Raw genomic sequence first — 25,191 nt, 5'->3', positions numbered from 1 at the left:
GCAAAGGGGGAAATACAGCTTATGTGAGGGATCACAGTGAGCTGCCATAGGGCAGAGCAGGCAGGAGGTGACAGGGCTGCCCTGACAACAAAGGAGATGGAGCTGAGGCTAAAGAGCTTTTCAGAGCCCCAGTGAGTGCTCCATCCCACCTGCTGCCCACATCCAGACCCTTCACTAGGCATAGAGTCATAAAGCTGCTCGTTAAAACCCGACCAGCTGGGAACACAACGGGAACGGCCTCGTTTTGTGCTTCTCTTTTGTGGGATAGAGAGGAAGAAGAAAGACCAAACCCATCCCAGATCCGAGGGATTTAGAGCACATGAATAGAGCAGCCTGTGATGTGCCACTGCTTCATCTTCCCCCTGCATGACCAGGATGGGAAGAAAACGGCTCTATCTTTATACAATGAACCCAAAATGAGGGCGGGTGTGAGGCGAGAGGCAGCTCCGTGTGCCCAGAGAGAGCCCCTGCCCCATCCCCATCCCCATCCCTATCCCCATCCCTATCTCTATCCCTACCCCATCCCCATCCCATCCCTATCCCATCCCTACCCTCAATCCCTCCTCGCCTGTCCCCGTTCCTCCCCCCATCCCCGTCCCTATCTCCATCACAGTACGGTCCCCCGTTACCCTTTGCTCCTACGTCCTTGCAGAGCAGCTGCCCCATGGCTGCTGGTGCTCTCTCGGTCCCTTTGTGATGTCCCGGTGACACACACGTCACCATCCTCGTTCTGACCCCCCCGGTCCCGCACCACGCCCCGACCCTCCCGGTCCCACCGTTCCACCCCCCCCCGCCCACGTGTCCGCCCCGCCGCCAGGGGGCGCCATCGACACGGGGTGGCGCGCTCACCCCGGAAGCAGCGGCGGCCGCAGCCGGAAGCGGCGGCGACACCCGGAAGCGGCGGCAGGGCAGGATGGACGGTAAGGAGCGGTGGGAGCGGGGGCTCCGCCGGGCCGGGCTCGGTGCGGCCCTGCTGTATCACATAGAGGCTGTGAGGCCAACCGGCCTACACTCTGTGTCCCGGTGCGCCGTGGTGCCCGGTGCTGAGGCGATGCTCTCTTTCTCTTGCAGACACGCTCTTCCAGCTGAAGGTGAGGGCCCGCCGATCCCCCGGAGCTCCGTAACGTACCGTCACCACGGGCCGGTAACGGCGTCACGGCCCTGAGCCCCCCCTGCCCCTATCGCCCCCCCCGCCCCGTGTCCCGCTGTCCGTTCCAGGGCCGAGTTTGCGGCTCAGCCCCGCCCCGATCCGGTGCCGTCACTCCGGTGTCGGTGTCGGTGTCGGAACCGTCCCCGGGAGCTCGGCCTGTCCCGTCTCTATCGGCACGAACGGCGCCTCCGGGTGGCGCTGCGCTGCCTTCCCCTTGCTGACAGAAGGGAGCGCGGGGTGTGAGAGTAACCGGAATACATTTAAACAAACAAACTGAGCTGGATGGGACACCCATGAACACAACATTGAACCCCCCGCCTTGCTGAGACCTGCAGCGTGGTGCTGCTGCTCTGCTTGGTTTGGCTCATGAGCCAAGCAACCGCTGCCAAACTTGTTCCCATCACCACAGCAGGAAAACTGACCCCTGACACGCTGTGTGCGCTGGGAGCTTCCATTGCTTCTACCAGCATCGCAGCCCTGGGGGGAGCTGAAACCTCCTCAGAACCTGATGGGTCCCTGCTAAGCTGGGAAGCTGCACCAACTCATAGAGCTCATGTTGGCACCTTGTATGTGCTCTGTGAGTGGTCAGTGCCACGGACGTGCTGCTGCTGCTGGCTCCCTGCTGTGTCCTGGCACTAACCCGCAGCTCTCTCTGCAGTTCACAGCGAAGCAGCTGGAGAAACTTGCCAAAAAAGCTGAGAAGGACTCCAAGACAGAGCAAGCCAAAGTCAAGAAGGTGGGTGGGAGCTTGTTGCAAAGCCATAATGTTAAAAATCTGAATGCTGCGCTGAGCAGCTGGAGACCCTTCTTGTGCCCCAATAGCTGTTTGCTGCTGACAGATGGAGGAAAAGGGGCAGTTTCTTCTCTTGCTCTCAGCATGTTTTGAAGTCTCACCCTGAGATCTCGAATCTGCTGAGCAGATGCAGTGTGTCACTGTGACACAGAGGGATTTAATTCCCTTCCAAGGGTGTGCTCAGTGTTTATAGAGGTCGCAGATGAGCTGTTTCCTGCTGCAAGTCCGTCAGGCAGAAAATGGGAATGCTTGTTTATAAATACGGAGTGGTTTCTTGGTGCACGCGGTTGCCCTTTGCTCTTCCAGGCCCTTCAGCAGAAGAATGTGGAGTGTGCTCGTGTCTACGCAGAGAATGCCATCCGCAAGAAGAACGAGGGGCTGAACTGGCTCCGCATGGCTTCCCGAGTGGATGCTGTGGCCTCCAAGGTGCAGACAGCAGTGACAATGAAGGGGGTAAGAGCCTCTGTTCTTCAGCACGGGGTTCTGAGAGCAGTGTGTGCCCTGGGTAGAGTGTTGGCTCCTCCCTTCTCATCTGCCTTGAACCTTGGACTTCCTCGTTCTCAGATGAGGATCCTGTAGAGCTTTGCAGTGAGCCCAGTCACTCTCAGTTTAGTGAAGCTTCTGGCATACCCACAGCGAGCTCTCCTGGCTGCGTTATTATGGTTCTAATTAAGGAGGCTCATGCCTGCTCTCTTGTCTGTGCCAGCCATTGCATGTTGTGTTTACAGAGATGTGGGCTGGGACCCATCCTGCTCAGAGCTGCAGGGCTGGTGTGGCACCTCTGACTGTGCTCTGCCTGGGGCTGTGTGCCAGGGCTTTACTTTCAGCAGGGATGACTTTGCTTTTGGACAGCATCCATGAAGCAATATCCTCTTGCAGGTGACGAAAAACATGGCTCAGGTGACCAAAGCTTTGGACAAAGCTCTGAGCTCCATGGACCTTCAGAAGGTGTCTGCAGTGATGGATAAGTTCGAGCAGCAGGTTCAGAATTTGGATGTTCATACATCGGTAAGTGGAGATGGTCTGGAGGGGTCTGGGTGGACTGGGACTGCTCTGCTGCCTAGCAGAGAAAGTGTTTGCTGTGTAAAGGGGCAAACCAGCAGGCAAGGGAAGAAAAGCAAAGGTGCTGTCCCAGCTAGTGGTTACTCAGATGGAGCTATGGAGGACTGCACCTTCCCCCCTTTCCTCTGCAGTTCTGCTGTCAGGCATGAGGCCACTGAGGCTGTTCTGGTGAAGGGGCTGGTGGCAATATGGGGTCTGCAGTTTGATTTTTGAGGGAAAGAAGCCATGCTGAGCTGAGTGACTTTCCCCGTGAGGTGGGCTGACATGGTGTCTCTTTTGCAGGTCATGGAGGACTCCATGAGCTCCGCTACCACACTGACCACGCCACAGGAGCAGGTGGACAGCCTCATTGTGCAGATTGCAGAGGAGAATGGTTTGGAGATCATGGACCAGCTCAGCCAGCTCCCTGAGGGTGCTTCAGCAGTAGGGGAGAGCTCGATGCGCTCCCAGGAAGACCAGCTGTCACGGAGGTTTGTTCTCTCCCAGGTCCTTCACCTCATGTTGAGGCAGTTTGAATTCTTCCCAGGTGTCTCTCACTGATGTGAGGAGTGATTTAATGCAGTGTGGTTGATGGAGTGGGTGCTGAGCCCCGTGGTGGTATTAGCTTGGGCAAACTGGAGCCTGCAGCATCTGCCAGGCAGCCCCTGTGGTGCTTCGTGAGGCCTGGGGAGGGTGCAGGCAGGCAGGCAGGCAAAGTAGCCATTAGGGCTCGTGACGGGGGTGGCTGCTGGCACTTGGCAGCGGGCTTCTCTCAATCTGGAGCAGAGCCGTCTGCCCCTGCTCTGTGCTCGTCTCCACGCAGCTGCTACTGCTCTGGAACGCTTGATGCTGACCTTCAATCAGCTCCAGGAACAGGCTGTTTTGCTGGAACTGCCCCAGGAGGAACCGATGAGCTTCCTCTCCCTGCTCCCTCCCTGCTGCTCCCCATGAGGCTGCAGTCAGAGTCCCTCTGGAGGCTTCTGTGCAGAGCTGTGTCCTGCATGGCCAGGCTGATGGATCCTTCAGGCTGTTTCTGGCTGCTCTCATGCTGGTTTCCTCTTGTCTTTTTCCTTTCAGGTTGGCTGCCTTGCGGAATTAGATCTCCTGTCACCCCGGCGGACTGCTGCCATGCTGGTTTTATGGTCTATGGGGCCGGAGGGACTCAGGACTCCTTCCTCTCTGCCTTTACCATGTCCTTGCTCTGACCTGCTGGCTGGGCAGGGCCAACTCCTCCTGCAGCAGTGTGTCCCCAGCCCTGTCCGCCTCCCTGCAGACTCTTCTTTTGGGGTGCAGTGGTGACCAGAGCAGGCAGAGATCCCGATAGGGGGTGTGGAGCCAAGGACAGCCCTTCTCTGGGCTTGACGAGTACTTTGCTGTTTCTTATTTTAGGGTGTTTTTCATTTGAGGGTCGCTGCTGGCTTCTCGCAGTGTCCCGTGATGCAATGTGATTTAACACTAAATGAATCTTTCTGGAGGTGGGTCGCAGTGTCTCCTGGGGTGCTGGCTGTCTGCCTCTTCCCTGTGTAGCCTGCTTCTGTTGTTACCTGGTTTGGGGCTTCTGTGCTTTGGGCAGCACTTTGCTGGGGACCTACAGCAAGTGTCTGTCCACATGGAGCAGAGTTACAGTGGGGGATGAGGACGGGGCCATGGTGTTTCTGGGGGCTTTGTGCCTTGCAGGAAGCAGTGCCCTTGCCCAGCCCTCGCTTCTCGCTCCGTAGCCATATGTGGGTGCCCTGCTTGTAGGCTTCTCCTTGCAGATTCACCTCATCATGGCAGGCCAACCCCCCTTGCTTCTCTTGACCACAAAGTGACCTTTGAAACCCTTCTCCTGCCCTGCACAAGCCTGTGTGTGTGAATCCATGCATCCACCGCCTCCCACCAGTACAGTTTGGCAGTGAGCTCTCTGTGCCATGACTTACCATTGTGCCCGGTCCATGCCCAGTGCCCTGCAGCTGGGAGAGGCTCTCAGCTGCTCTTATCCTTGGTGACTGCAGGCTAATCCCAGCGTTCTGCTGCTGGATGGGTGCGCTGATGTAAATACCAGACTGCCCTGAGTGTGCATCCTCCAGCCCTGTGCTGTGCCTGGCCCCTGCTGCCCCTGCTGCCATTCCCACTCTGCTGTTCCCACCTTGCTGCATCTGTAACCGAGCTTCCACCCACAGTGGAAGACAACTCAGAGCCTTCCTCTGGGCTGAGGTTTTCAGTGTCCCTTCACACAGACACCACTGAGTTAAGGGATGGATGGGGAGCTGACAGGAAGGAAATGAAGTTTCCTTTGCCTCTCATGAGGAATTCCAGGCTGCAGGCAGTGTGCTCCAGCTGCCTGGCCCTGCGGTGCTGGAGCCCAGCAGTGAAACATGCAGCCAGCCCTGCTGTGGAATGGCAGCTTTGCTCCATCGGCTGTAACGGGAACTTCCAGTCATGCACAGCTGCAGTGGGAGCGGGGAATTGGCTGCTATCGACAGGGCAGCAGTGATGTGGGGACAGGGCAGGCAGCTCCATCCCTCCTCCTGCAGTGCTGGGCCTGGCCCTGGGGTCAGGGACACTGCAGCGCTTGTAACAACAACAATTCTCACTGCTTTGATTATTTTTTCTGAGTTCAATGGCCTCGGCAGCACGTGGCTGGTGACCAGAAGAGCCTTCTTCCCTCGTGTGCTGCGATGGGGACACGGGGTGGTGATGAGGACATAGGAGGTGCCTGTGCTATGGGGTGGCACTGCTGGCTGCTGGCCCTGCGTGGGCACCATGTGTGGGGCTGGGATGAGCCCCAGAGAGACCCTGTCCCTGCGGTTACTCCCTTTTCCCATCTGATTTTTCTCTGTGTGTTGATCTGTGGTGATGTTTTTTTAAAGCTTGTCTTGTTTGCCTTTTTTTTTCCTTCTTTTTTTTTTTTTTCCTTCAAACCCCTGTTGATTACCTAATGCTGTTTGAAATAAACACTCTGAACATCCGTCGTGGTGTGTTTAGGCAGAAGAGGGGGGTCTGGGCTGTGCCCGTTCCCTGCTGTGGGTTGAAAACCCAACTGCAGCTGTGGGGCAGAGCACCCACGGCCAACGTGGGGCTGAGCTGAGCAGGAAGAGGCCCGTTCCTGCAGCCTTCCTGCCCAGGGAAAGGGCAGCCAGCTCCTGCTGGGGGTCAGGAGAAGGCCCTGGTGTGTTAAGGACACAGGCACGTCCCTGCAGGGACCGCTTCCCTTCCTGTGGTTGTGCTGGGGAAACAGGGTGAGCAGGGGCTGCAGCAGCCGTGGCGCAGCCAACACAGCCCAGGATGGCTGCCTCCTTTCTAGATCCTTTTTCCCAGCTCTGTTTTCAGGCTGCTGAGCTCACTGTGCTCTTCCCCGCGCCTTTCCCTTGCCCTTCTGAGAAGCTCGGGTTTGCCGAGGGGAAGCCCCCAACTCCACGAAGTGAGCTCCAGCATTTCCCACCCCACAGACCCACACCTGCCCCCAGCACCCCCCACCCATGGGTGCCGTCCTGATGGGACCGGGGCTCATCCCCTCCCCGCTCCCTGCTGGCAGAGTGGGGCTCTGTGCCTCAGCCAAATTGTGAATGCCACAGGAAGATGAGTCTCCTGCACAAGCTTGTTTTCCTGGTGCCCAGAGCTGCCTCCGCTCCAAAGACAGGCTGTTCCCAAATGTGAGAGGAAATTGCTAAGACGATGATTGAGTAGCCAATTAATTAGCTAATGATTAATGTAAGCATCCTGCGGAGGCAGCCCCTCTGCCACCCTGGCTGCGTGTTGTTGCAATGATGTCTCACTCCCGGTGCGGTGACAGCCCGAACACTGAGCAGGATGGCTTTATTTTGTGGCTGGGCTGGGGCAGGACGTGGGCACTATGGCAGCAGGGGGCTGAGCAGGGGCAGCACCAGCACCAGGGCTGCTGGCAGGGACAGGGCTGGGCTGGTATTGGTGGTGGTGGTGGTGTAGCCGTAGTTTGTGCGACACCCTCCTTCCAGCTCCTCCAGGGCGATGGGCTCCTCGAGGGGCAGCGTGCCCTGCAGGGACGCCTTCACCTGCGGGGCCAGGGTGAGTTTGCATCACATGGTGCTTTGTGCATCTCCGTGCTGCTGTTCAGACCCCTGCTCTGCACATCCCCCATCTACCCTATGTATCTATAGCCCCCCGTGCACCCTCATGTCCCATTTGTCCACTTCTCAATGCATCCCAGTGCCCTGCTCATCCCCAGTGCATCCCTTTGCCCCATCCATTTCCATGCTGCCCCACTCACCATCTCCACCTTCTTGAACACCCTCAGCAGGTTGTCGGCCAGCGCTGCTCTCACCTCCTGCTCCGTCCAGTTCCTGGCCAGCAGCTCCGCCACCAGCGCAGGGTATTTGGAGACGTCCTCCAGCCCCGTGGGCAGCCTGTGGCACCCACAGCTCAGAGCCCGACATGGGAACACCCGAATCCAGCACCCCCCAGGGGACACCCCACGTGCAGGGTCACCCCTTGGCCGCTCCATCCCACTCCCCTCGTGCCATCACCCTCTTTACCCCGTGACACCATCATAGTCTCCGCCAAAGCCAACGAATTCAGCGCCTGCCACCTTCTTCACATGGTCCATATGGTCTGTGGGCACAGAGGGGCCGGGTGAGAGGATGGGGTGACACTGTGCCCCCCACCCCATCCCTGCCCGCTGCCACACCTGCGACATCAGCCAGCGTGGCCACGTTATTGCAGGTCACATACTGGTTGTAGAAGTTGACCATCACCAGGCTGCCCGTGGAGGCCTGCAGGAGAGGTGGCCCTGAGCCCTGTTGCACTGTGCTGAACCCTCCCCCCCTTTGCTCCCACTGTGTGCTCACCACCATCTGCAGCACATCGTCGGGCACATTGCGTGCATGCGGGCAGATGCTGTATGCAGAAGAGTGGCTGAAGATGACGGGTGCTTTGGAGACGTTCAGTGCCATCTTCATGGTCTCCACTGAGACGTGGGCCAGGTCTATGATCATGCCCAGGCGGTTCATCTCCTCCAGAACCATCTGCAGGGAGGGGGACAGGGTGTGAGGACACCACACCTTCAGGACTGGCTGGTCCATGGCACCACCACCCGGCTCCATCCCGCTCACCTTCCCAAAGGGTGTGAGGCCGTGGTGCACAGGTTGCTCCTGCTCGGTGTCTACCAGCCAGTTGTCAGCCCTGTGCCATGGGGACAGCATCAGACCCTGAGCCTCATCCCCATCACCCCCATCCCCACAGCATCCCCACGGTGGGCTACCAGGGTGTGTTGCAGCTGTGTGTCAGGGTCATGTAGCGCACACCCAGGCGGTAGAAGGTTCGCAGCACACCCAGGCTGCTGTCGATGGAGTGGCCGCCCTCCACGCCAATCAGGCTGGCCACCTTCTTGTCCCGGAACGCCTGCTCGATGCCTGCAGGGACACAGCGGGCGCTCAGCTGGGGACGGGCTCCTGCAGCCCCTCACAGCTGTCCCCCCACCCGCTCACCTGCGCTATCAACAACACAGGTGAAGGTCTCGGGGTACAGCTCACACATGCGGTGCACCACGTCGATCTGCTCCAGCGTGCGCTTCACTGCATCCTTGTTCTGCGTGTCGCAGGGCACGTACACCGACCAGAACTGGTGGGATGGCAGCTGGTGAGCGCCCAGAGCCCCAGCAGGGGCTGTTCTGGTGCCCGTGCCCTGCTTGCTGTCCCACCTGGCCGCCCACGTGCCCGGTGTTCAGCTTGGGGATGTTGGTGTGGGTGCTGTTCAGCTGTGTCAGGTTGGATGCCGGCAGCAACAGTTGGTTGTTGAACAGTTTGAGGAGCTGCCAGGGCAGGTCGTTGTGCCTGGGCCATGGAGAGAGTGGGAGCAGGGGGTTGTCTGTCCAACCAATCAACCACTTGGCTGCCCATCTGCCTCCCTGCTACATCATCCACCAGGCACCATCCATCCACCCACCATCCATCCACCCTCCCTTTCTTTCCCTTTGCCCCTCATCCTCCCCCCCGCATCCTGCCCCTCTCCCTTCTCACTGCCCCTCCCTCCATCCATCCATCTGTCTCCAGGATCTGTCTCACCCCCCCGTCCATCCTGTGCCACCAGGAAGTGATGCCCAGGATTAGGGGTGTGGGATCCCCCCGTGCAGCCCCCAGCACCCATCCCCACCCCCTCCTCACCCCCTGCACATCTCCAGCCCCACATCCCTGCACAGGGAGGTCACCACCACCACCACCACCGCGTGCTGTTATGGACCCAGCAGCATCACTGGGGAAGTGCTGGGCTCCCACTGCCTCACATCCCTTGGCTCCCACAGCCCCAATCCCACTGCCTCGGGTTCTCTGGGCCACATGGTGGCTCCACACCCATGTGGGCACCACCACAAATGGTGGCGTGGCAGAGGACTGGGGACATCCCTAAGGACACGATCCCATGGGACTTCCCCCGGGGCAGCCTGACCCCTTGTTTCCAGGCACCGCTCCTGACGTGGCTGCTGGGGATCCCCACGGCCACACACCGCCAGGTACCGCACGGGATCCCCCATCAGGGCCATTCCCACGTGTCCCCGGGGTGCTCCGTGTGGGCATTCTCAGGACAGCGCCGTCCCCATGCAGTGCCCTGGGGTGCACAGTGCAGGCATTCCCCAGCAGGTCCGTGGGGTTTTCTGTACCGGGGATTTCTCAGGGAACCGAGAGCCCGTCCCGCAGTGCAGTGCAAGCTTTGGAGTGGCCGCGTGGCCGTGCTCACCCATCGATGACCGGCGTGGTGCTCATGATGCGCTCGGCCTCCTGCTGGAACGTCTGCCCCGAGCAGGGCAGCAGCAGGCACAGCAGCAGCACGATCCTGTGCAGCATCCTGGCGCGGTGTCCCGGCGGTGGGATGAGATTTCTGCCCTGCTGCTGTGCGGTCCCGCTGAGTGCTCCCACACTGCTTACTGCCCTTCCCCGTGGTAAATCAATAACCAGCACTGGGGCCATAAACCCACCCTTGCACCCTGCACCCCAACCCCAGCAGTGCCCAGTCACTGCGACGGCCTCTGCAGCGCAGCGCAGGGTGACACGGGGACGCGCATAGCTGTGGTTACGCTCCCGGCCCCTCTAACACAGCACAGATTTTTTCTGCTGGGAAAAAGCGCTGCTCCCATCCCCTCCTTGGCCTCTCCAGCCCGGAACCCCCGGCCCCAGCCCGGCACCCCCAGCCCCATAGAAGCACCCTCAGCCCCGTGCCCCGTGCATGGGGTTGGACAGGACACGCTGCCTGGCACCCCTGTCCCCAGCTCACCGCCAGCCCTGGGACAACTCAGGCAGCTGCTCCCCGTTGTGGTTCTGAAATATGTGCTCCAGCTTGCGTGCTGTGTGGGGCTGGAACGGGCTCTGGCCACCCCAGAGCCAGCCCCCATCATGGCGGTGGGTGGGGGCCAAGCACCAGAGCAACCCACAGCTCCATGCCTCCACCACCCGGCTCTGTGGGCTGGGAGACAGCACTGGGGTGGCACAGCTGCGAGGGGAAACTGAGGCACACATCCACTGTGTAGTGCATCCTGTATACAGGGCAATGTGCTGTGGGGACCATGGAGGCTGTGTGTTGGGAGTGCTGTGGGCTCAAACAGAGCAGAACCAGCCCCGTATCCTTCATCCTGGGGTGGCCAGGCTGGAAACCCCTCTGCATCGCAGTGAGCACAGCCATGGGGCACCAAGGCCTCCACCATATGGAGCGTGGCATGGGGCTGGCACACCCCATCACAGGGGTTACCTATGGGGCCAGCAAAACTCTGAGCTCTCCAACCCCACGACGGCTCGCAGCCCCTCGTCTGTCCCCACATCCCCCGTGGGCTCAGCCACGTGCTCCCCATAGCGGCCCCATCCCCACGCGACCCCGCAGCCCCATCCCTGTGGCCGCACTCCCCCCGTGCCGGCCCCGCGCAGCCGCCCTCAGCCTCCTGCCAGGAATGTGTCGGGGGGGGCCCACCACCCCACGCCCTGTGCCTGCCTCCCAGGCTTCCTCTTCTGCAGCTATTTAAGCGCCGTCCCATCACGTCCGGCACGGCCGGGCCATGGAGCGCCTGGAGGTAACCGAGACCTTCGCCGGCATCGCGCTGCCCGGGCACCTCCACACCGCGGAGTCCCTGCAGTTCGCCACCAGCTTCCCCTTCCGTGACACCGATGTGGTCATCGTCACCTACCCCAAGTCGGGTGAGTGGCACTGGGTGGGGATGGGATGGGATGGGATGGGGGGCTCTGACACTCAGCCCTCACTGCTGGGGGGTCCCGGCGCTGCCTGCGTGGCCAGGAGCTGGGCCAGCCCCACGCAATCACCTTCCCCTTCCAGCACAGACCCACAGACAGGGGTCCCGGCCCCACAGCCATGCAGGAGGGGATGCTCATCCCACACCCTCCATTGCTGCAGCCCCGTCCCTGCCACATCCCCACCCTCAGCCCGGAGCAAAGGGTGGGGACTCGAAGGGGCAGTGCTCCTGTATTGCACCACCAGTCCAGCTGTTCCCTGTGCCACGTTGCACTGTGCTGTGTAATGGCACACCATGCCTGCTGTGCTCGTCTGTGCCACGGAGCACTGCGCTGTGTGCCAAGTGACACTGCTCTGCTGAGCCGTGCAGTGATGAGTCAAGCCACACAGTGCTGTGCCATGCTGTGCCATACCAGGCTGTGCTATGCTGTGCTGCCATAGGGTACCATGCCATGCTGTTCCAGTCTCTTTTATACCATGCTGTGCCATACTGAGCTGTGCCACGCCATGCAGTACCATGCTGTGCCATACCAAGCTGTGCCACGCCATACAATACCATGCTGTGCCATGCTATGTGATGCCATGCCAGATCTTGCTGTGCCATTTCACATATATCAAGCAGTGCCGTGCTGTACTGTACCACGCTGTGCGGTACCAAGCCATGCCATGCAGTGCCCATCTGTGCCATGTTGTTCCATACCATGCAGTGTCACACCATGTTGCACCAAGCCGTGCCGTGCCATGCCATGCTGTGCCATGCTGTGGTGCTGTGTGCAGGTTGGGGGTGCCCTGACGGCAACCTCCCCAGGCACCACGTGGATGCAGGAGATCCTGACGCTGCTGTACAGCCGTGGGGACGCGCAGCCAGCCAAGACCATCCCCAACTGGGAGCGGGCGCCCTGGCTGGAGCAGATCCACTTCCGCAGCTCACTGCGGGACACGGCCACAAACCGACTCATCACCAGCCACCTGCCCGCCCGCGTGCTGGGCCCCCGGCTGCAGGGCAGCAAGGCCAAGGTGAGGGGTCCCCAAGGTGAGGGTCTGTGGGTGCACCCCATGTCTGTGGGTCTGTCAGTTGAGCCTGGGAAAAACCTGAGCCCATGTTCCCACCCCACCAGGTGATCTACGTGGCCAGGAACCCCAAGGACGTGGTGGTCTCCTATTACCACTTCCACCTCCTGGCCAAGTTCCTGCCTGACCCCATTTCCTTTGATGCCTTCCTCCAGCAGTTCCTCGAGGGCAAAGGTAAGGGCTGGGGAGATGTGGGGGCTGTGTCGTGGGCGGCTGTTGGCCCCCATCACCTGCTTCATCCCTTCAGTGCACTACGGCTCCTGGTTTGAGCACGTCAAGGGCTGGCTGGGCCAGCGGCAGCTCCTTGACATCATCTACGTCACCTATGAGGAGCTGCACCAGGTGAGCCCCACATCCCTCTACCCCCATCCCCCACGTACCCCATCACTGTCTCTCCCATCCCTCCATCTCTCCTGCCCTGCCCAGGACCTGCGTGGTGCAGCGCAGCGGCTCAGTGCGTTCCTGGGCATTACACTGGAGCCGCAGACGCTGTTGGCGCTGGAGCAGCACTGCAGCTTCGCAGCCATGCGGGACAACGCCATGGCCAACTACACCCTGATCCCCCGCGAGATCATGGACCACAGCCGGGGCCGCTTCATGCGCAGAGGTGAGGGGCTGGCAGGGCACGGCTGTGGGCACACGGGTGTTCCCAGAGTGTGGTCCCATTGCTGCCATCCCGCAGGCGTGGTGGGCGACTGGCGCTGCCACTTCTCAGCGGCACAAAACGCCCTGTTTGACCGCGTGTACCACAAGGAGATGTGCGACAACGAGCTGAGCGCCCACTGGGCCATGGTGTGACGGTCGGCACCGCACAGCACCGCACAGCACAGCACACCGCGTGTACCGGGATGCGGAGCAGCGGCTCCATCGTGGGGAGGCTCCCAGCTGAGCGGTGCTACCACCCCCAGGGCTGCCGTCCCCCGGTGGCCGTGACCCCCCGGCCCTTCACTTCCTGCGGGGAGCGCGGCACAGCTTGGGAAAGAATAAATATTTATTGCCATTCCCGGCCCGTCGGTGCGTTCCCAGGGCGGGGGCCGGGCAGTGCCGCGCTCTGGCGCCGGGAAGTGGCGGCATTATCGGGGTGGGGGCCCATCATCCCAGGGCGCTGTCTGGGTGTAGCTGTGATGGGGCGGCCGGGACATCCTACAGTGTCACCGTGGGATCCCATCCCAGCACACGCATTCACATCTTCTGTGCTGTTCTCATGCCCCGTGGCACCGCCTGCCCCATCCCAGCCTTACAAAGAGATCATAAAGCACCAGGAGGGCCAATAATTAACCCCAGCATCTAACATCCATTAACAGCGCACACAGGGGGACACAGCCCCGGGGGGGTTCTTAGCCCCCCCTGCCCACACCGAGGGCCGAACGCAGCCGCAGGCCCAACGGGTTTCTATGGCGACGTCCGTTATCCAGCTTGATTGGGATGAATCAGGCGCTATAAATATGATGGATTGGGCACCGTGCTCTGCCCATCGCCGCTGCCATCCCCACAGCCCACAGCATTGCTCTGGGACAGGGGCACGGCCACAGCACACAAGGACAAGCATCACCCTGCCAAGGAACGGCACAGCCCCAGTGGGGGCACGTGGGGCAGAACGGGGCACACAGCAGTGGTACCATGCCTGGAACAGGGCATGCAGCACATGGCATGTGGCACACAGCACACAGAGCATGGCACAGCGCATAGCACATGGCACAGAGCACACAGCACATAGTGCATGGTGAATAGTACATGGCACACAGCACACTGAGCATGGCAAATAGTGCAGGGCAAACAGCACATCAGCACAGCACGTGGCACACAGTGCGTGGCACACAGCAGCACTCAGCAGGCAGCCCACGGCACATGGCATGGCATACAGCACACGGCATGGCACACAGCATGGCATGGCACACAGCATAGCATGGCACACAGCACGGCACACGGCATGGCACACAGCACGTGGCACAACACTCAGCACTTTGGCACAGGGCACATGGCACAGCACCAAGCACATCCAGCACGGCACATGGCACAGACATCGTGCACGAGGGCATCCCTCCCTGCCTCCATGCCCTGGATTTTCGTGCTGCTCAGGCTGCACGGTGGGGCAGCAGCAGCACAACTTGAAAGCAAAAAAAGTACAGCAGCTACAAAGCGCTGCTGCCTCTCATTCAGCGGCCGGTGGCTTTCAAGTGACAAATCCCTGCTAATGAGCCGTGTTCAGGTGCTGGGCAGCTGGGGGCCGCTTTCAGCTTTTGTTCCCTTCCATCCCTGCCTCCCTGTTGCAGAATGGGGCTGAGCCCACAGGTACCAGAGTTGAGTGGTGGGCTGCGTGCCCCCATCCCTTGTTTGGGATTCTGTGTGATGCAGCAGCACCCCATGGGTCCCCGTGCACAGAGAGCAGATGGCAGAGGGAAGGGGCAGCTTGTTTTATTGGCCCAAGGATGGCTTTGTCATGCAGCCTCAAAACAACAAGGAGACAGACAAGCACGGAGCACAGGGACCACAGGGACAGCAGGGGATGGAGTGGGGACACGGGTTGTTGGGGACTCAGCCACCCCCAACTGACATGGCACAACATCCTGCAGAGACACCGGGGCTGTCCCCATCCCCATACAGGCACTCACTGGGGTGAGCCCAGGTTGGAGTCGGGGGTGTGGGGCTGGGGGCACCGCGGGGGGAAGGCCTTGTAGCTGTAATACTCCACCACCTGCTTGGGCACCTCGGCCAGCACACACTTGGCCAGCGCCGTCGGGGACGCCTGCGGGATGGGGTGGGATGGGTGAGCTGGGGGTTGGCTGCACCCAACACAGGGGCATAGGGTGGGGGATATCAGTGCTGAGGACCCACTCACGTTCTTGAAGTCACGGAAAGGGACGAACTGGACGATGTCACGCAGCACGGGCTCACCCCTGGGGGAGCGCAGGACGCCGTCATCACCGTCCAGGATCTGCATGTCGGTGAAGTCGGCGTTGCCAACCCCCACGATGATGATGGACATGGGCAGGTAGGAGGCACGGACGATGGCCTCCCTCGTGTCCGCCATGTCCGTCACCACGCCGTCCGTCAGGATCAGCAGGATGAAGTATTGCTGGGAACAAAGGGACCTCAGGGACGGCCCTGGCACCGCACACCCCGAGCATGCAGGGAAACGCGCAGACGGGGCCGCACCGATGCCTCCTTGGTGCGCTCCTCTTCAGCTGCCACACGGGCCACCTTAGTGATGATGGGGGCCACGTTGGTGGGGCCATACAGCTGGATTTTGGGCAGGCAGCTCTGGTAGGACTCCACCACACCCTGGATGCCTGCAGGGGTGAGAGGTGAGGGGGTGCCAGCATGGCTGGGGGGCGCAGGGATGGCATTGGGCACCTGCACAATGGGGCTGTACCCACCCTCACACTCGTCATTATCAGGATTGAAGTTGATGGCGAAGTCGTGGGAGACCTGGGGGGGGCAGAAGAGCAAAGGCAGCTGGGGGCAGCAGGATGGGCACATCCCAGGGGTCCCGGTGCATCTCAGGGCCCCCAGCCCCATACCTCGTACTTGGGGGGGATCCGTGCACCAAAGCCCAGAGCAGAGAATTTCTTATCACTGCAAAGGAAAGGGTGTGTGGAGCCTCAGCTTGGTGGATGCCAGCACTGAGGGGTGCCACCAGGGTGTCCTGGCCCCATGGTGGCTGTCACTGCGTTGTCTGGACCCTGGGGTCCCCCCACCTGTCATAGTCCTGGCAGATCTCCCCCACCGCCACGAGCGCCTTGAGGTACTCGTTGGGCTGGTAGGGGTTGATGTAGTGCAGGGAGCAGCTGTTGCGGGGGTCCCCATTGGAGGCTGTGAAGTCGATGGCCACCTGGTGTGGGGGGTGTTGATGAGGACCCTGGTGCCCCTGGGTCAGCCCTGAGCAGCTGTCCCAGTGGTGTAGCCCCAGCCCCAGCCACTTTACTCACCGTGAAGTGGATCTGGCAGCCACCCATGATGTAGTCCAGGAAGGAGTAGACCCTGTGGATCTGTCAGACAGACCAATGTCAGCCACTGGTGCCCCAGCAGCAGCCTGGCACAGCACAGCACGGCACAGCACAGCACAGCACAGCACAGCACGGCACAGCACGGCACAGCACAGCACGACACGTGGGCACCCACCTTCAGGTCCAGCAGCACCACGACCCCCGAGTTCTTGTAGTTGCGCTTCTTGATTTTGTACTTGGGGTTCATGCACTCCCACTGCACCTGCAGCATGCGGCACCCGCGCTGCCCGGGTACGGCCCCGCAGCCCACAGCCCCATTGTGCTGCAGCCCCACAGCCCCCAGCCCCACACCCCATAGGGCTGACAGCCACAGCCCCATCTATCCCTTCCCCAGAGAGAAGCCAGTGGAGAATCTGGTAGGTGCCTCCTGGAACAAGGCCTGATGGCGAGCCCAAAGGCTGTGCCCCAGCCCTGCTGGCCACGTCCCCGTGTCCCCACCTTGTTCTCCCCCATTGCCTTCTGCATCTCCTCGAAGGTGGTGAAGAACTCGCCGATGAAGTCGTGCTTTCCCCGTGAGTCGTAGTCCCACACGACACACTATAGGGATGCAGGTCAGCACAGCCCCACTGTGTGCCCCCACCACCCCTACACCTGCCCAGGGATGGGGTCCCATCGCCCTTCCTCACCCTCAGCTTCCTCTTCTCCTCACAGCTGCACAGGGAGTTCAGAGAGACCTTGAAGGGCTCCCAGATGGGGCTCAGGTTGTTCTTCACCACCTGTGGGCAGGAGGGCTCAGCAGGGCCGGGCACCTATAGGGTGGCCGTGGGACGGAGCCAGCAGCCTCACCTCAGTGCGGTACACCAGCTGCTCACTGCTGTTGTCGTCGATGCGGTAGATCTCCAGGAAGGGGTCGGACTTGCTGAAAAGGTCCTGGGGAAGAGTGGATGGGGCAGAGCAGAGGACTTCATCCATCCCATCCAGCTATTCAAGCCATCCCACCCATCCCATCTCAACCCATCCATCCTGTCCCATCCAACCTGTCCTGTCCCACCCATCCATCCCATCCTGTCTCATCCAGCCTGTCCCACCCCACCTCGCTCATCTGTCCCATCCCATCCCATCCCATCCCATCCCATCCCATCCCCATCCCATCCCATCTGCCCTGCTCACAGGCTGCTCACCTTGTCATCCAGCTTCTTGGCCCTAAATGCCAGCTCTACGTAGCCGTTGTTCCCTGAGATCTCCTCGGAGATGACCTGTCAGGACACCCGACCACGGGGAGCTCAGTGTTATTCCCCTGCCACCCTTCCCCTCCCCGTCCCACGTCCCATTGTGGTGTCCCCACGCTCAGCCCAGCGTCACTCACCGTGATGGTGGATTTCCCCGCAAACTTCCCATATTTGAGGAACAGCGGCTTCGTCACCCGCTTCTGCGCCACGATCTGCCAAACAGGACGGGCTGAGTGCAGACACAGCCTGCGGGCGATGGGGATCAGCACGGCGGGGGCTCACCTGCCCCACTGTGCACTCCATGCCCCCCAGGAAGTCATCGTCGTGTGTGCCCACACCAGCCTGCCCGTGGCTGTCGTACACCTCGAAGCGCAGCTTCTGCACCTCCTCGAAGTAGTAATCCACCGTGAAGATCTTGGCGAAGACGGGGTTCAGGTTGCTCTTGATGACCTCGCTGCGGTCCACCTGTGGGGCACAGGGTCACAGCAGCCCAGCCCCCATATTTGGGACCCAGCGTGGTGGGGAAGAGACTGTGTGGCTCCTCCAACAGCTCTGCAGAGCCTCCAGAAAGCACTTCTCTTAATGAGCTGGGATTTGCTCAGTAGAGGCAATTATGGTCCACTCTCCTATCAGTGAAGTTCAGCCTTCAATTGGCTCAAGCTCGATGTGCTGTGCTGGGGCTGTGAGGCAGCTCAGGGCTGGAGCCGTGCAGGAGGAGCTGCCTGGAGCCGGGGATGTGGGCACAGGGAATGCAGGGACACAAGGACAGAGGGATGTGATGGCACAGGGATGCAGGAACACAGGGACATGGGGATATGGACAAGGTGACACAAGGATGTAGGACCAAAGGAATGCAGGAATGGGGGATGCAGGGACACCAGGCAGCTGCTGGATGGACCATTAATCCGGGCAAAAGCATTTCTCTGCTCACACTGATCCTGTGGCAGAAGCACACACCACTGCAGCACCGTACCTGATACGGGAGTAAGGGCTGTCCCTGAGTGCCAGCACTGGGCCCCGGGGCACTGCACCCCCCAGGGCAAACCCCGTATCAGTGGGGCTGCAGCCATGGGGATGTCTGTGCATGTTTTGTCCTGGGCTGGTTGGACCCAGAGAGCTGCCAGCGGGCACAGGACAGAGCTGCACCAGTGGGGCCGCACCTTGCACAGGGGGCTGCATCCCATGGAGGGTCCCACACCGCTGGCTTTGGCTCCGGCTCCCAGAGTCAATTACATGCAGAGGGATTTCATGCTAAATCTGCTGGCTGAGCAGCACTGATTAGTGAGCGTGGAGCCGCTAGAGCCAGCCAGGAGCTGAGCTGGGGGGCAGCCACAGGAAGGAGCCGAGCTCCCCGTGACCCACACACGGTGTGCACCCCATTCCTGGGTGCCGCCAGAGCCACTGAGCACCAGGAGGTTCGCCCCGAGCCAAAGCCCCGCATTGTCCCCATGCACCACCCGAGCATCCCGCAGCACCCTGCCATGGGGCCATGCCCTGCACCTTGCTCCCCACACCCTTCACCCCACCCCATGCCCTGCACCTTGCACCCACTCCATGCCCCGCACCTCACGCCTGGCTCCCATCCCACAGACACCGCACCCACCCCGGCTCCATCCCTGCCCCAATCCCCATCCCTTCACCTCACCCCACCTACCTCCACCCACTGGCCCTGGGACTGCATGAGCAGCAGGACGCAGGGGTCCGACTTGTTGAGGGTGTCGCGGTCCAGGAGGTGCCGGCAGCTCACCCGCAGCTCCACCTTGGAGAGCACGGCCAGCGACGCCTGCGAGGACGGCTCGGGCGCTTCGCCCATGGTGGCTGCAGCGCGGGAGGCAGCCGGGCGAGATGGGGGGCAGGCGGCTCCGTGGGACAGAGGCATGTGGGGAACCGGGCAGCCCTACAGCCCCGCTGTCAGCACATGGGGCAGCTGCTTGTCATCCCAAGGCGGGGGGCCCCGCAGTGCCAGGTGTGGGATGGAGGCTGGGTGCTGCTGGGGATCAGCCGGCTCCTGGGGCAGGGCGGGTGCTGGGGAGCACACAGACTCTCCTTGAGGTGAAGCGGCCGGTCCTGCTGGTCCCGTGGAACCCTGCGAGGTGTCAGCACAGCGTGGGGTGAAGCACAGTTGGCCACATCGTGCTGTCACTGAGCAGAACTGCTGGTGTACCAGGGTGATGGGGGGATTCTGCCCCGCTGGGGACACACAGCCACCCTCCACCTGGATGCTGGCAGGGCTCAGCCTGGTGGTGCTGCAGCACCGGATCTGCCGCCCCATCCCCACTCCATCCCCATCCTTCCCTCACTGCATCTCCTCCATCTCATCCCCATTGTCCCCAATTACAGCACCCAGCTTCTGCCCGCTGCCCCATCCCATGCCAGGAGCTGCTGCCACCCAGCCCAAGTTTCCCCCCAAGTCACACAGGGCCATGCCCTGCCCGGCTCACAGCTCTCACTCCTGGCTCTGCTGGGCACCATCCCAGCACGGCCGCGCATCCCCCAGCAAAGGGATCCCAGTGCCCCCCCTGCCCACCCCTTACCTGGTGCTGGGCTCAGCGCTGCCGGATGATGCTGCGGCCGGTGTGTGGCAGCCGGAGCCGCGTGCCAGCCGAGCTGCGCCGCTGCCACCTCCACACAACTGACTCAAGCTGCAATTCGGGAGCGGAGCCCTAAGAGGGAGACTACAATCTCCGTTAACCACCTCGCTGCCGGCACCGGAGCGCAGCCCGCCCGCAGGCAACGAGGCTGCCAGGGGTCCCCGGCACAGCTGGCACAGCTGGCAGCACTGCAGCAGTGCCACAGCTCCAGCATCGCCCCCAGCCTCCTCCCCATCACCGCTCTGACCCCACACACCCCACGGTCCATCCCTATTCCCCACAGGGTGCCCAAGGCCCATCCCATGTAGCCCCGTATCCCCGTGATCCCCCCACTACAGGGACAGACAGAAGGATCCCAGTGATGCCGGGTCACCCGGTGCCACAGCCCCATGGCCCCCCGGTCTGATGCCCCCCTGCAGCCCCCACAGCCCCCAGCACTGCAGCGCCGTCAGCGCAGCTTTAGGAAGGGTGATATAATTAGCCCATATTCAGAGGGGATTAAAGTGCAGAGAGGGCTAAACGAGCAGGAGGGCACTGCGGGGCCTGGGCTGCGGGAGCTAATCCCACATTGCCTGGCAGAAATAGGCCACCCTCCCTCCGGCAGCACACAGCGATACCTGCACCAAACGCTGCTGCCAGCCCAGGTTTGTGCCATCGCTCAGCTCATGAGCTGACGGCTCAATCACGAGGCTGGGCAGCAAAGCTTAGAACTGCTGAGCCAGCCCAGGGCTCCAAGGAGCGGGAAGGAGCCCACGGCACCGTGACTGAGCACGGTCAGCACCGAGGGACACGGCTGGCACGGAGCTGCACCGAGCCCCGGGGCGGCTGTTCTGAGCTTTAGGGGCTCCATAAAGGCCCGGCAGAGCAGCACCAGGAGCAGAACCGCAATAGGGAGCGTCCCGGCAGCGCCCACAGCACCGAACACCGGCCCCGGCTCCACCCAGCGGCAGGAGGCAGCAAACACAGCCCCGAGCCGACACCCAGCACAGAGAACAAACCCCCCCAGACCCCACAGTGCCCGTCCCTGCAGAGCTGCCCCCAGGGACGATACCCACACAGCAGGAGGGCTGAGCTCTGGAGCAGCAACACCTGCACCCCTCATAGGACGCCACACACCGCTCTGTTTCCGTGTCTCTTTATTGACAGCTCTGAGTACAGCTCATTTCTTCTTCTCCACGTCCTGCTCTGCTGCTTCTTTGGCTCGTTTGGCTCGGATCCCAAAGAGCCGCGCGTTGGCCCGGGCCATGCGCAGGCTGGCAAAGGCCTTGAAGTTCTTCTCCTCCTCGGTGATAACACGGGCCTTCTCCCGTTTGAAAACCTAATGGCAGAGAGAGCCCGACAGTCAGCACACACATCAGGGGCTGCCAAAGGGGCCGCGCTCAAAGCCCAACACAATTAATCTCGTTATATTTCTACCACCGGCTCCAAGATGCTGCTAAGAACACAGGCTGTGTGCCCACCCCCCAGGCCCTGCCCTTATCATCACTGCAGCAGGCACCAAGTCTCCACCAGCTCCTATTTGTCAACAAGACGAGCAGAGAATACCAGGGAATAACAACAAGGCACAACCAAAGGCAAAATGAAGCGGCAGCCAGGGCTGTGGTGCAGCAACAGCAGCTGCCAGCATCAGCCTCAGAGCTCAGCAACAGCCCAATGAGCTGCACCACGGACACACAGCACGGCAATGGGGATAGCAATGGGGATGGCAATGGGCACGGCTATGGGCACGGCAGGCAGGAGCTGCCCCAGCCCCACAGGACTCTGGTTGTGGGGAGCTGCTCTGTTACACCCCACAGAGAACAAGACTGAGGGTGACACTTACGTTCCTGATGGGCATAACCGGCCCGGTGAGCTGAGTTGCCATCTTGAGTTCTTCAGGCTGCAAAACAAGAGGGAGGGGGGAAAAACACATCAGGAACAGGAATGTAACATCTCTGTGCAGCACTGAGATGAAAGACCCGCACACCGTCCTGGCCAGGGCAGCCGTGGCCGTTCAGGAGCTGCCAGCTGAAATGCTGTTGTGTCCTGGGCCATTTTTAGCTTTCCTTCAGCAATTCCTTCCACAGCCAATTCCAGCTTCTGCTGCGAGCTCGGCAGTGACAGGCATGAATAAATCAGCTATCGGGAGCTTCGAGTAAATAGGTTTGAAACACCGCTCCATAGACAAGTATCTTTATCTGCCGGTATCAGAAACAGATTGCAGCAGACAACCTGAGAGCTGCGCTCAATTCACTAAGGCACAGGTTTGTGTTGCCAGCCAATTTTAAACGAGAATAGAACGCGTTTGGCAGCCGTTCTGTGAGCTACCCACAGCAGTGGGGAACAGATCCATCTTGTGCATCAGCACCCGAGGTTCAGGAGGAGCTCTGAATTCATAATGCTCAGGTCTGCCCTCCCTGCAGCCCCTTAAGTCCCCCCATAGAGCAGCACCCTGTGGATTTACTAAGCTGACACACTCAGCTCAATCTCCACGTCCAAGCAGGACATGTATGAGCTCAGACCCTCTGTCAGACCCCCCCCTTTCCCTGCTCTGGCCCAAGCGAGCTCCAGCCCTGCAGGCAGCACCATGGGAAGCAGCTCAGGGCACACAGGGCTCTGTAGGACTAAAGGCGGCTGCAATGCTCTGCCTGGAACACGCTGCCTGGCTCCGTTACTTGCAGCTCCCCGTGGGAAGCGTGTGCTTGTAACAACAGCCAAGAACATGAGAAAAGCCAACTCTACTCTGGCTCTCGGTGAGATCTTAATGAAAACCATTTTTGTATGTCAACAGCAACAACCTTCTAGAGATTTCCTCTAATTGCTCCTTTCGCTCAACTGAGAAGCTTCTGCCTTCCCCACTCTTCCCATTGTTATAACTGCAGCAGAGCAGACACCCCGCACAACCTTTTTGTTCCAGCTTCACAAACCAATAGTGAGCTGGCCAAAACCGAGCACCTGGGGAGCTCCACGTCTGAGCTGCAGCTCCAGCAGTGCAGCACCCCCAGCCATTCCACAGCACAGACACCAGGGAGAGCCCAGCTCCAGCCCCCCCAGCCCTGAGCTGCGGGCAGTCACCCCCTGTGTACGTGTATGGAACCAACATGCCCTGCTGCTATGGGTCTGTGTTACTGCAAGTATTCAAGAACACAGCCAGGCTGACGGCCAAACCTCTGCAGCAGTGAGCAGAAACGGGCTGTCACACCTTTCTAACAGGCAGGTACTTACTGAGCTGTCTCCCTTCTTAGGTGCAGACGGTTTCCTTGGGAAGAGGATAAGCTTGGAGCGATATTCCTTCAGCCGCTGCACGTTGGCCTGCAGTGACTCTGTGGATTTGTTTCTTCTCCTGGGATCCACGGAGATTCCAATTGTCCGAGCAAACCTTTTGTTAATGCCGGCCAGCTAAAGAGAGAGCAGAGCCAGCAGTTACCACTGTGCTGCTGGAGGGAAGGACAGAGCAACCATGACGTGGGGCTGATCACAAGGCAAGGCAGCCATCCACACACAGATGGGTTTCCTGCGCAGATACAGTGGGGTGCTGAGGCTCTGACAGGCACTGGATTAAGTGATTTAGTCAGCACAAGGATAACCGTGGTGCACAGAATGCTGAGCGCTGCATTACAGAAACACTTTGGTGATGCTAAGTGACAGCCCTGCTTTGTGTTTAACTGCATACAGCCCTGTGCCATTTTGTGCTGCCATCAGCATTACCCGAGATTAAAGAACAGCAAAGTAACGAGGAACTCGGCGTTAAAAGCCCAATCTTACTGCTTTAATGCACCAATTTCACTGCTGTGTCCTTATTAGATTCTAAACAAGACACCAGGGGAGGCTGCCCAGCATGTACTGCAGGGAGCACAGCACACAGTGTGAAGCAGGTGATGGTGCTGGAGCCCTTAAGGTGACCGGAAGCTGCTTGCTTATTTAAAGTGAAGTTCAGGAGCCTCAATTCAAGCTGTGTCTGAATGTGATATTAAACAAACCGTGGTACCTGCCAGCCCAATCAGAGGCACAGCAACATTCCCTCTTCAAACCAGCCTTTAGCTGACACACATCACTCCTCCCCCAACCCACAGCTGCTGAACGCAGGCAGACACAGAGCTGGACTCAACCATCATTCAGATGGAACCCAATTGAAGGTCCATGGTGAGTCTTATCAGTGACCATCAGCTCTCCGTACTCACTTTAAGCTCCTCCAGGCTGAAGCCTCTTCCAGCACGAACTTTTTTGTGGTATCTGATGGTCGGGCACCTGACGATGGGTCGGATGGGCCCAGCCGCGGGGCGGGGGGCGATGCGACGAGCTTTAGCCTGGCGGGCCTTCCTCCTGCGGGGGAACAGCGGTCAGAGACACGGAATGATGGCAGGGATCAGATCGCTGTGTCCCCCTGCAGGGACAGAGCCCTGCGGACAACCCCGACCGCAGCCATCAGCCATGAAGGGTTCGAGGACTCATCAATGCCGTACAGCGATTCCGGAGACGTTTCATCACTTGGCTGCGGCCGAACAACGCGAGGAGGGACCCGGCCCCACCCGGCCCAGCTCGGCTCTGCTCTCACCTGCGGATCTTCCGCGCGGGCTGGTTGAACCATGTGGCCACTCTCCGCTGCCAGTCCTTATGGAAGTGCGGCTTCAGGATCATCCCATTGCGGCTGGGCGCCATGGCTGCTGCGGCCTAAGGACACGGGCAGCGCTACACGAGGCCGCCGGGGAAGGCCCGGAGCAGGCCCAGGCCCAGCCCCCATCGGAGCCCCCCTCACGGCCCTGCCCCATCCCCCCGAGCCGCCCCGGTTCCGGAGCAGAGCTACGAGCGGCCCCCGAGCGCTGCCGGGCCCGGCGCGGCCCCCGGTGGGCGGATGGCGGCGGATGGCGGCGGATGGAGCCCGGCCCGAGCGCGGACACGGCGACACTCACCTCCCGCCGAGGAAAATGGCCGACCGGAAAAGGAAGCGGCGGCGCGGCGCACGCCGGAAGTGTGGTAGCAGCGGCCAATAGGGAGAGCCGTACGTACGGCCCAATGAGAACCACGCTTCCGGAAATGTCCGGAAGCGGCTTCACCGCACCCGAAGTAAAGATGGCGGCGATCTTAAAGGGGCCGCGCACTGCTTACCGCACCGCACACCCCACGCCGCGAGTGGGCAGCGGGTTCGGTGCTGCTGCCACGGCTCCCACCCAGAGCAGCACACACGGCACTGAGCGCAGCCACCACC

At 60.8% G+C, this 25,191-nt stretch overlaps 5 protein-coding genes and 1 non-coding gene across 8 annotated transcripts; 2 read left to right on the top strand and 4 right to left on the bottom strand.

The window, feature by feature from the left end:
• The first annotated feature begins 831 nt into the window (after positions 1-831).
• On the top strand, positions 832-5,935 carry CHMP1A (charged multivesicular body protein 1A). Its single transcript, XM_032446999.1, has 7 exons — positions 832-920; positions 1,072-1,091; positions 1,809-1,886; positions 2,250-2,396; positions 2,823-2,951; positions 3,288-3,475; positions 4,062-5,935. The coding sequence occupies exons 1-7, from the start codon at positions 914-916 to the stop codon at positions 4,081-4,083; spliced, it is 591 nt and encodes a 196-aa protein (XP_032302890.1). The 5' UTR covers positions 832-913; the 3' UTR covers positions 4,084-5,935.
• An 813-nt stretch (positions 5,936-6,748) lies between these two features.
• Positions 6,749-9,916, bottom strand: DPEP1 (dipeptidase 1). The gene is made up of 10 exons (XM_015874360.1): positions 9,672-9,916; positions 8,641-8,773; positions 8,429-8,561; positions 8,203-8,353; positions 8,054-8,123; positions 7,790-7,966; positions 7,630-7,714; positions 7,478-7,553; positions 7,213-7,348; positions 6,749-6,997 (listed from the first exon to the last, which is right to left on the bottom strand). The coding sequence occupies exons 1-10, from the start codon at positions 9,899-9,901 to the stop codon at positions 6,818-6,820; spliced, it is 1,371 nt and encodes a 456-aa protein (XP_015729846.1). The 5' UTR covers positions 9,902-9,916; the 3' UTR covers positions 6,749-6,817.
• A 1,028-nt stretch (positions 9,917-10,944) lies between these two features.
• On the top strand, positions 10,945-13,242 carry LOC107319528 (sulfotransferase 2B1-like). Of its 3 annotated transcripts, none has more exons than XM_015874412.2 (6): positions 10,945-11,116; positions 11,977-12,185; positions 12,287-12,413; positions 12,487-12,581; positions 12,666-12,846; positions 12,922-13,242. In XM_015874412.2, the coding sequence occupies exons 1-6, from the start codon at positions 10,978-10,980 to the stop codon at positions 13,035-13,037; spliced, it is 867 nt and encodes a 288-aa protein (XP_015729898.1). In that variant the 5' UTR covers positions 10,945-10,977; the 3' UTR covers positions 13,038-13,242. The 3 variants fall into 3 exon arrangements, with proteins under 3 accessions (XP_015729898.1, XP_015729901.1, XP_015729900.1); XM_015874415.1 differs by having other exon boundaries at positions 10,969-11,116; positions 11,946-12,185; XM_015874414.1 differs by having other exon boundaries at positions 11,007-11,116; positions 11,876-12,185.
• Positions 13,243-14,718: 1,476 nt separating this feature from the next.
• CPNE7 (copine 7) lies at positions 14,719-20,076 on the bottom strand. The gene is made up of 16 exons (XM_015874416.2): positions 19,950-20,076; positions 19,070-19,501; positions 17,698-17,880; positions 17,553-17,627; positions 17,368-17,442; positions 17,033-17,116; positions 16,873-16,962; positions 16,685-16,783; positions 16,362-16,448; positions 16,169-16,228; positions 15,938-16,071; positions 15,761-15,815; positions 15,617-15,668; positions 15,396-15,529; positions 15,079-15,315; positions 14,719-14,985 (listed from the first exon to the last, which is right to left on the bottom strand). Exons 2-16 carry the CDS (start codon positions 19,292-19,294, stop codon positions 14,848-14,850), a joined length of 1,728 nt encoding a protein of 575 aa, XP_015729902.1. The 5' UTR covers positions 19,295-19,501; positions 19,950-20,076; the 3' UTR covers positions 14,719-14,847.
• A 1,049-nt stretch (positions 20,077-21,125) lies between these two features.
• On the bottom strand, positions 21,126-25,022 carry RPL13 (ribosomal protein L13). The gene is made up of 6 exons (XM_015874367.2): positions 24,896-25,022; positions 24,541-24,656; positions 24,167-24,308; positions 23,211-23,384; positions 21,829-21,885; positions 21,126-21,324 (listed from the first exon to the last, which is right to left on the bottom strand). The coding sequence occupies exons 2-6, from the start codon at positions 24,642-24,644 to the stop codon at positions 21,166-21,168; spliced, it is 636 nt and encodes a 211-aa protein (XP_015729853.1). The 5' UTR covers positions 24,645-24,656; positions 24,896-25,022; the 3' UTR covers positions 21,126-21,165.
• Positions 24,391-24,472, bottom strand: LOC116653989. The gene has a single exon (XR_004308725.1). It is a non-coding gene; the product is annotated as a small nucleolar RNA MBII-202 (small nucleolar RNA).
• Positions 25,023-25,191: the final 169 nt, after the last annotated feature.

This window comes from Coturnix japonica, chromosome 11 (assembly GCF_001577835.2).
Source record: "Coturnix japonica isolate 7356 chromosome 11, Coturnix japonica 2.1, whole genome shotgun sequence".
Taxonomy (NCBI): domain Eukaryota; kingdom Metazoa; phylum Chordata; class Aves; order Galliformes; family Phasianidae; genus Coturnix; species Coturnix japonica.
Note: the sequence above shows the minus strand (reverse complement) of the source record. Positions and strands in the feature narration are given on the sequence as shown.

Excerpts from the sequence above, each read along its gene's own strand:
- LOC107319528 (XM_015874412.2), top strand. The coding sequence starts at position 10,978 with ATGGAGCGCCTGGAGGTAACCGAGACCTTCGCCGGCATCGCGCTGCCC. Across the intron at positions 12,186-12,286 it reads TGCAGGGCAGCAAGGCCAAG|GTGATCTACGTGGCCAGGAA; the intron begins GTGAGGGGTCCC and ends CCACCCCACCAG. Across the intron at positions 12,414-12,486 it reads GCAGTTCCTCGAGGGCAAAG|TGCACTACGGCTCCTGGTTT; the intron begins GTAAGGGCTGGG and ends TCATCCCTTCAG.
- RPL13 (XM_015874367.2), bottom strand. The coding sequence starts at position 24,644 with ATGGCGCCCAGCCGCAATGGGATGATCCTGAAGCCGCACTTCCATAAG. Across the intron at positions 23,385-24,166 it reads TCAGCCTGGAGGAGCTTAAA|CTGGCCGGCATTAACAAAAG; the intron begins GTGAGTACGGAG and ends CTCTCTCTTTAG. Across the intron at positions 21,886-23,210 it reads CTAAGAAGGGAGACAGCTCA|CCTGAAGAACTCAAGATGGC; the intron begins GTAAGTACCTGC and ends CTTGTTTTGCAG.
- CPNE7 (XM_015874416.2), bottom strand. The coding sequence starts at position 19,294 with ATGCCTCTGTCCCACGGAGCCGCCTGCCCCCCATCTCGCCCGGCTGCC. Across the intron at positions 17,117-17,367 it reads CCAAGAAGCTGGATGACAAG|GACCTTTTCAGCAAGTCCGA; the intron begins GTGAGCAGCCTG and ends ACTCTTCCCCAG. Across the intron at positions 15,669-15,760 it reads GGATCCCCCCCAAGTACGAG|GTCTCCCACGACTTCGCCAT; the intron begins GTATGGGGCTGG and ends TGCCCCCCCCAG.
- DPEP1 (XM_015874360.1), bottom strand. The coding sequence starts at position 9,901 with ATGGCCCCAGTGCTGGTTATTGATTTACCACGGGGAAGGGCAGTAAGC. Across the intron at positions 8,562-8,640 it reads CCGGGCACGTGGGCGGCCAG|TTCTGGTCGGTGTACGTGCC; the intron begins GTGGGACAGCAA and ends CCATCCCACCAG. Across the intron at positions 7,554-7,629 it reads CACGCTGGCTGATGTCGCAG|ACCATATGGACCATGTGAAG; the intron begins GTGTGGCAGCGG and ends CTGTGCCCACAG.
- CHMP1A (XM_032446999.1), top strand. Across the intron at positions 2,952-3,287 it reads ATTTGGATGTTCATACATCG|GTCATGGAGGACTCCATGAG; the intron begins GTAAGTGGAGAT and ends TCTCTTTTGCAG. Across the intron at positions 3,476-4,061 it reads GAAGACCAGCTGTCACGGAG|GTTGGCTGCCTTGCGGAATT; the intron begins GTTTGTTCTCTC and ends TTTTCCTTTCAG.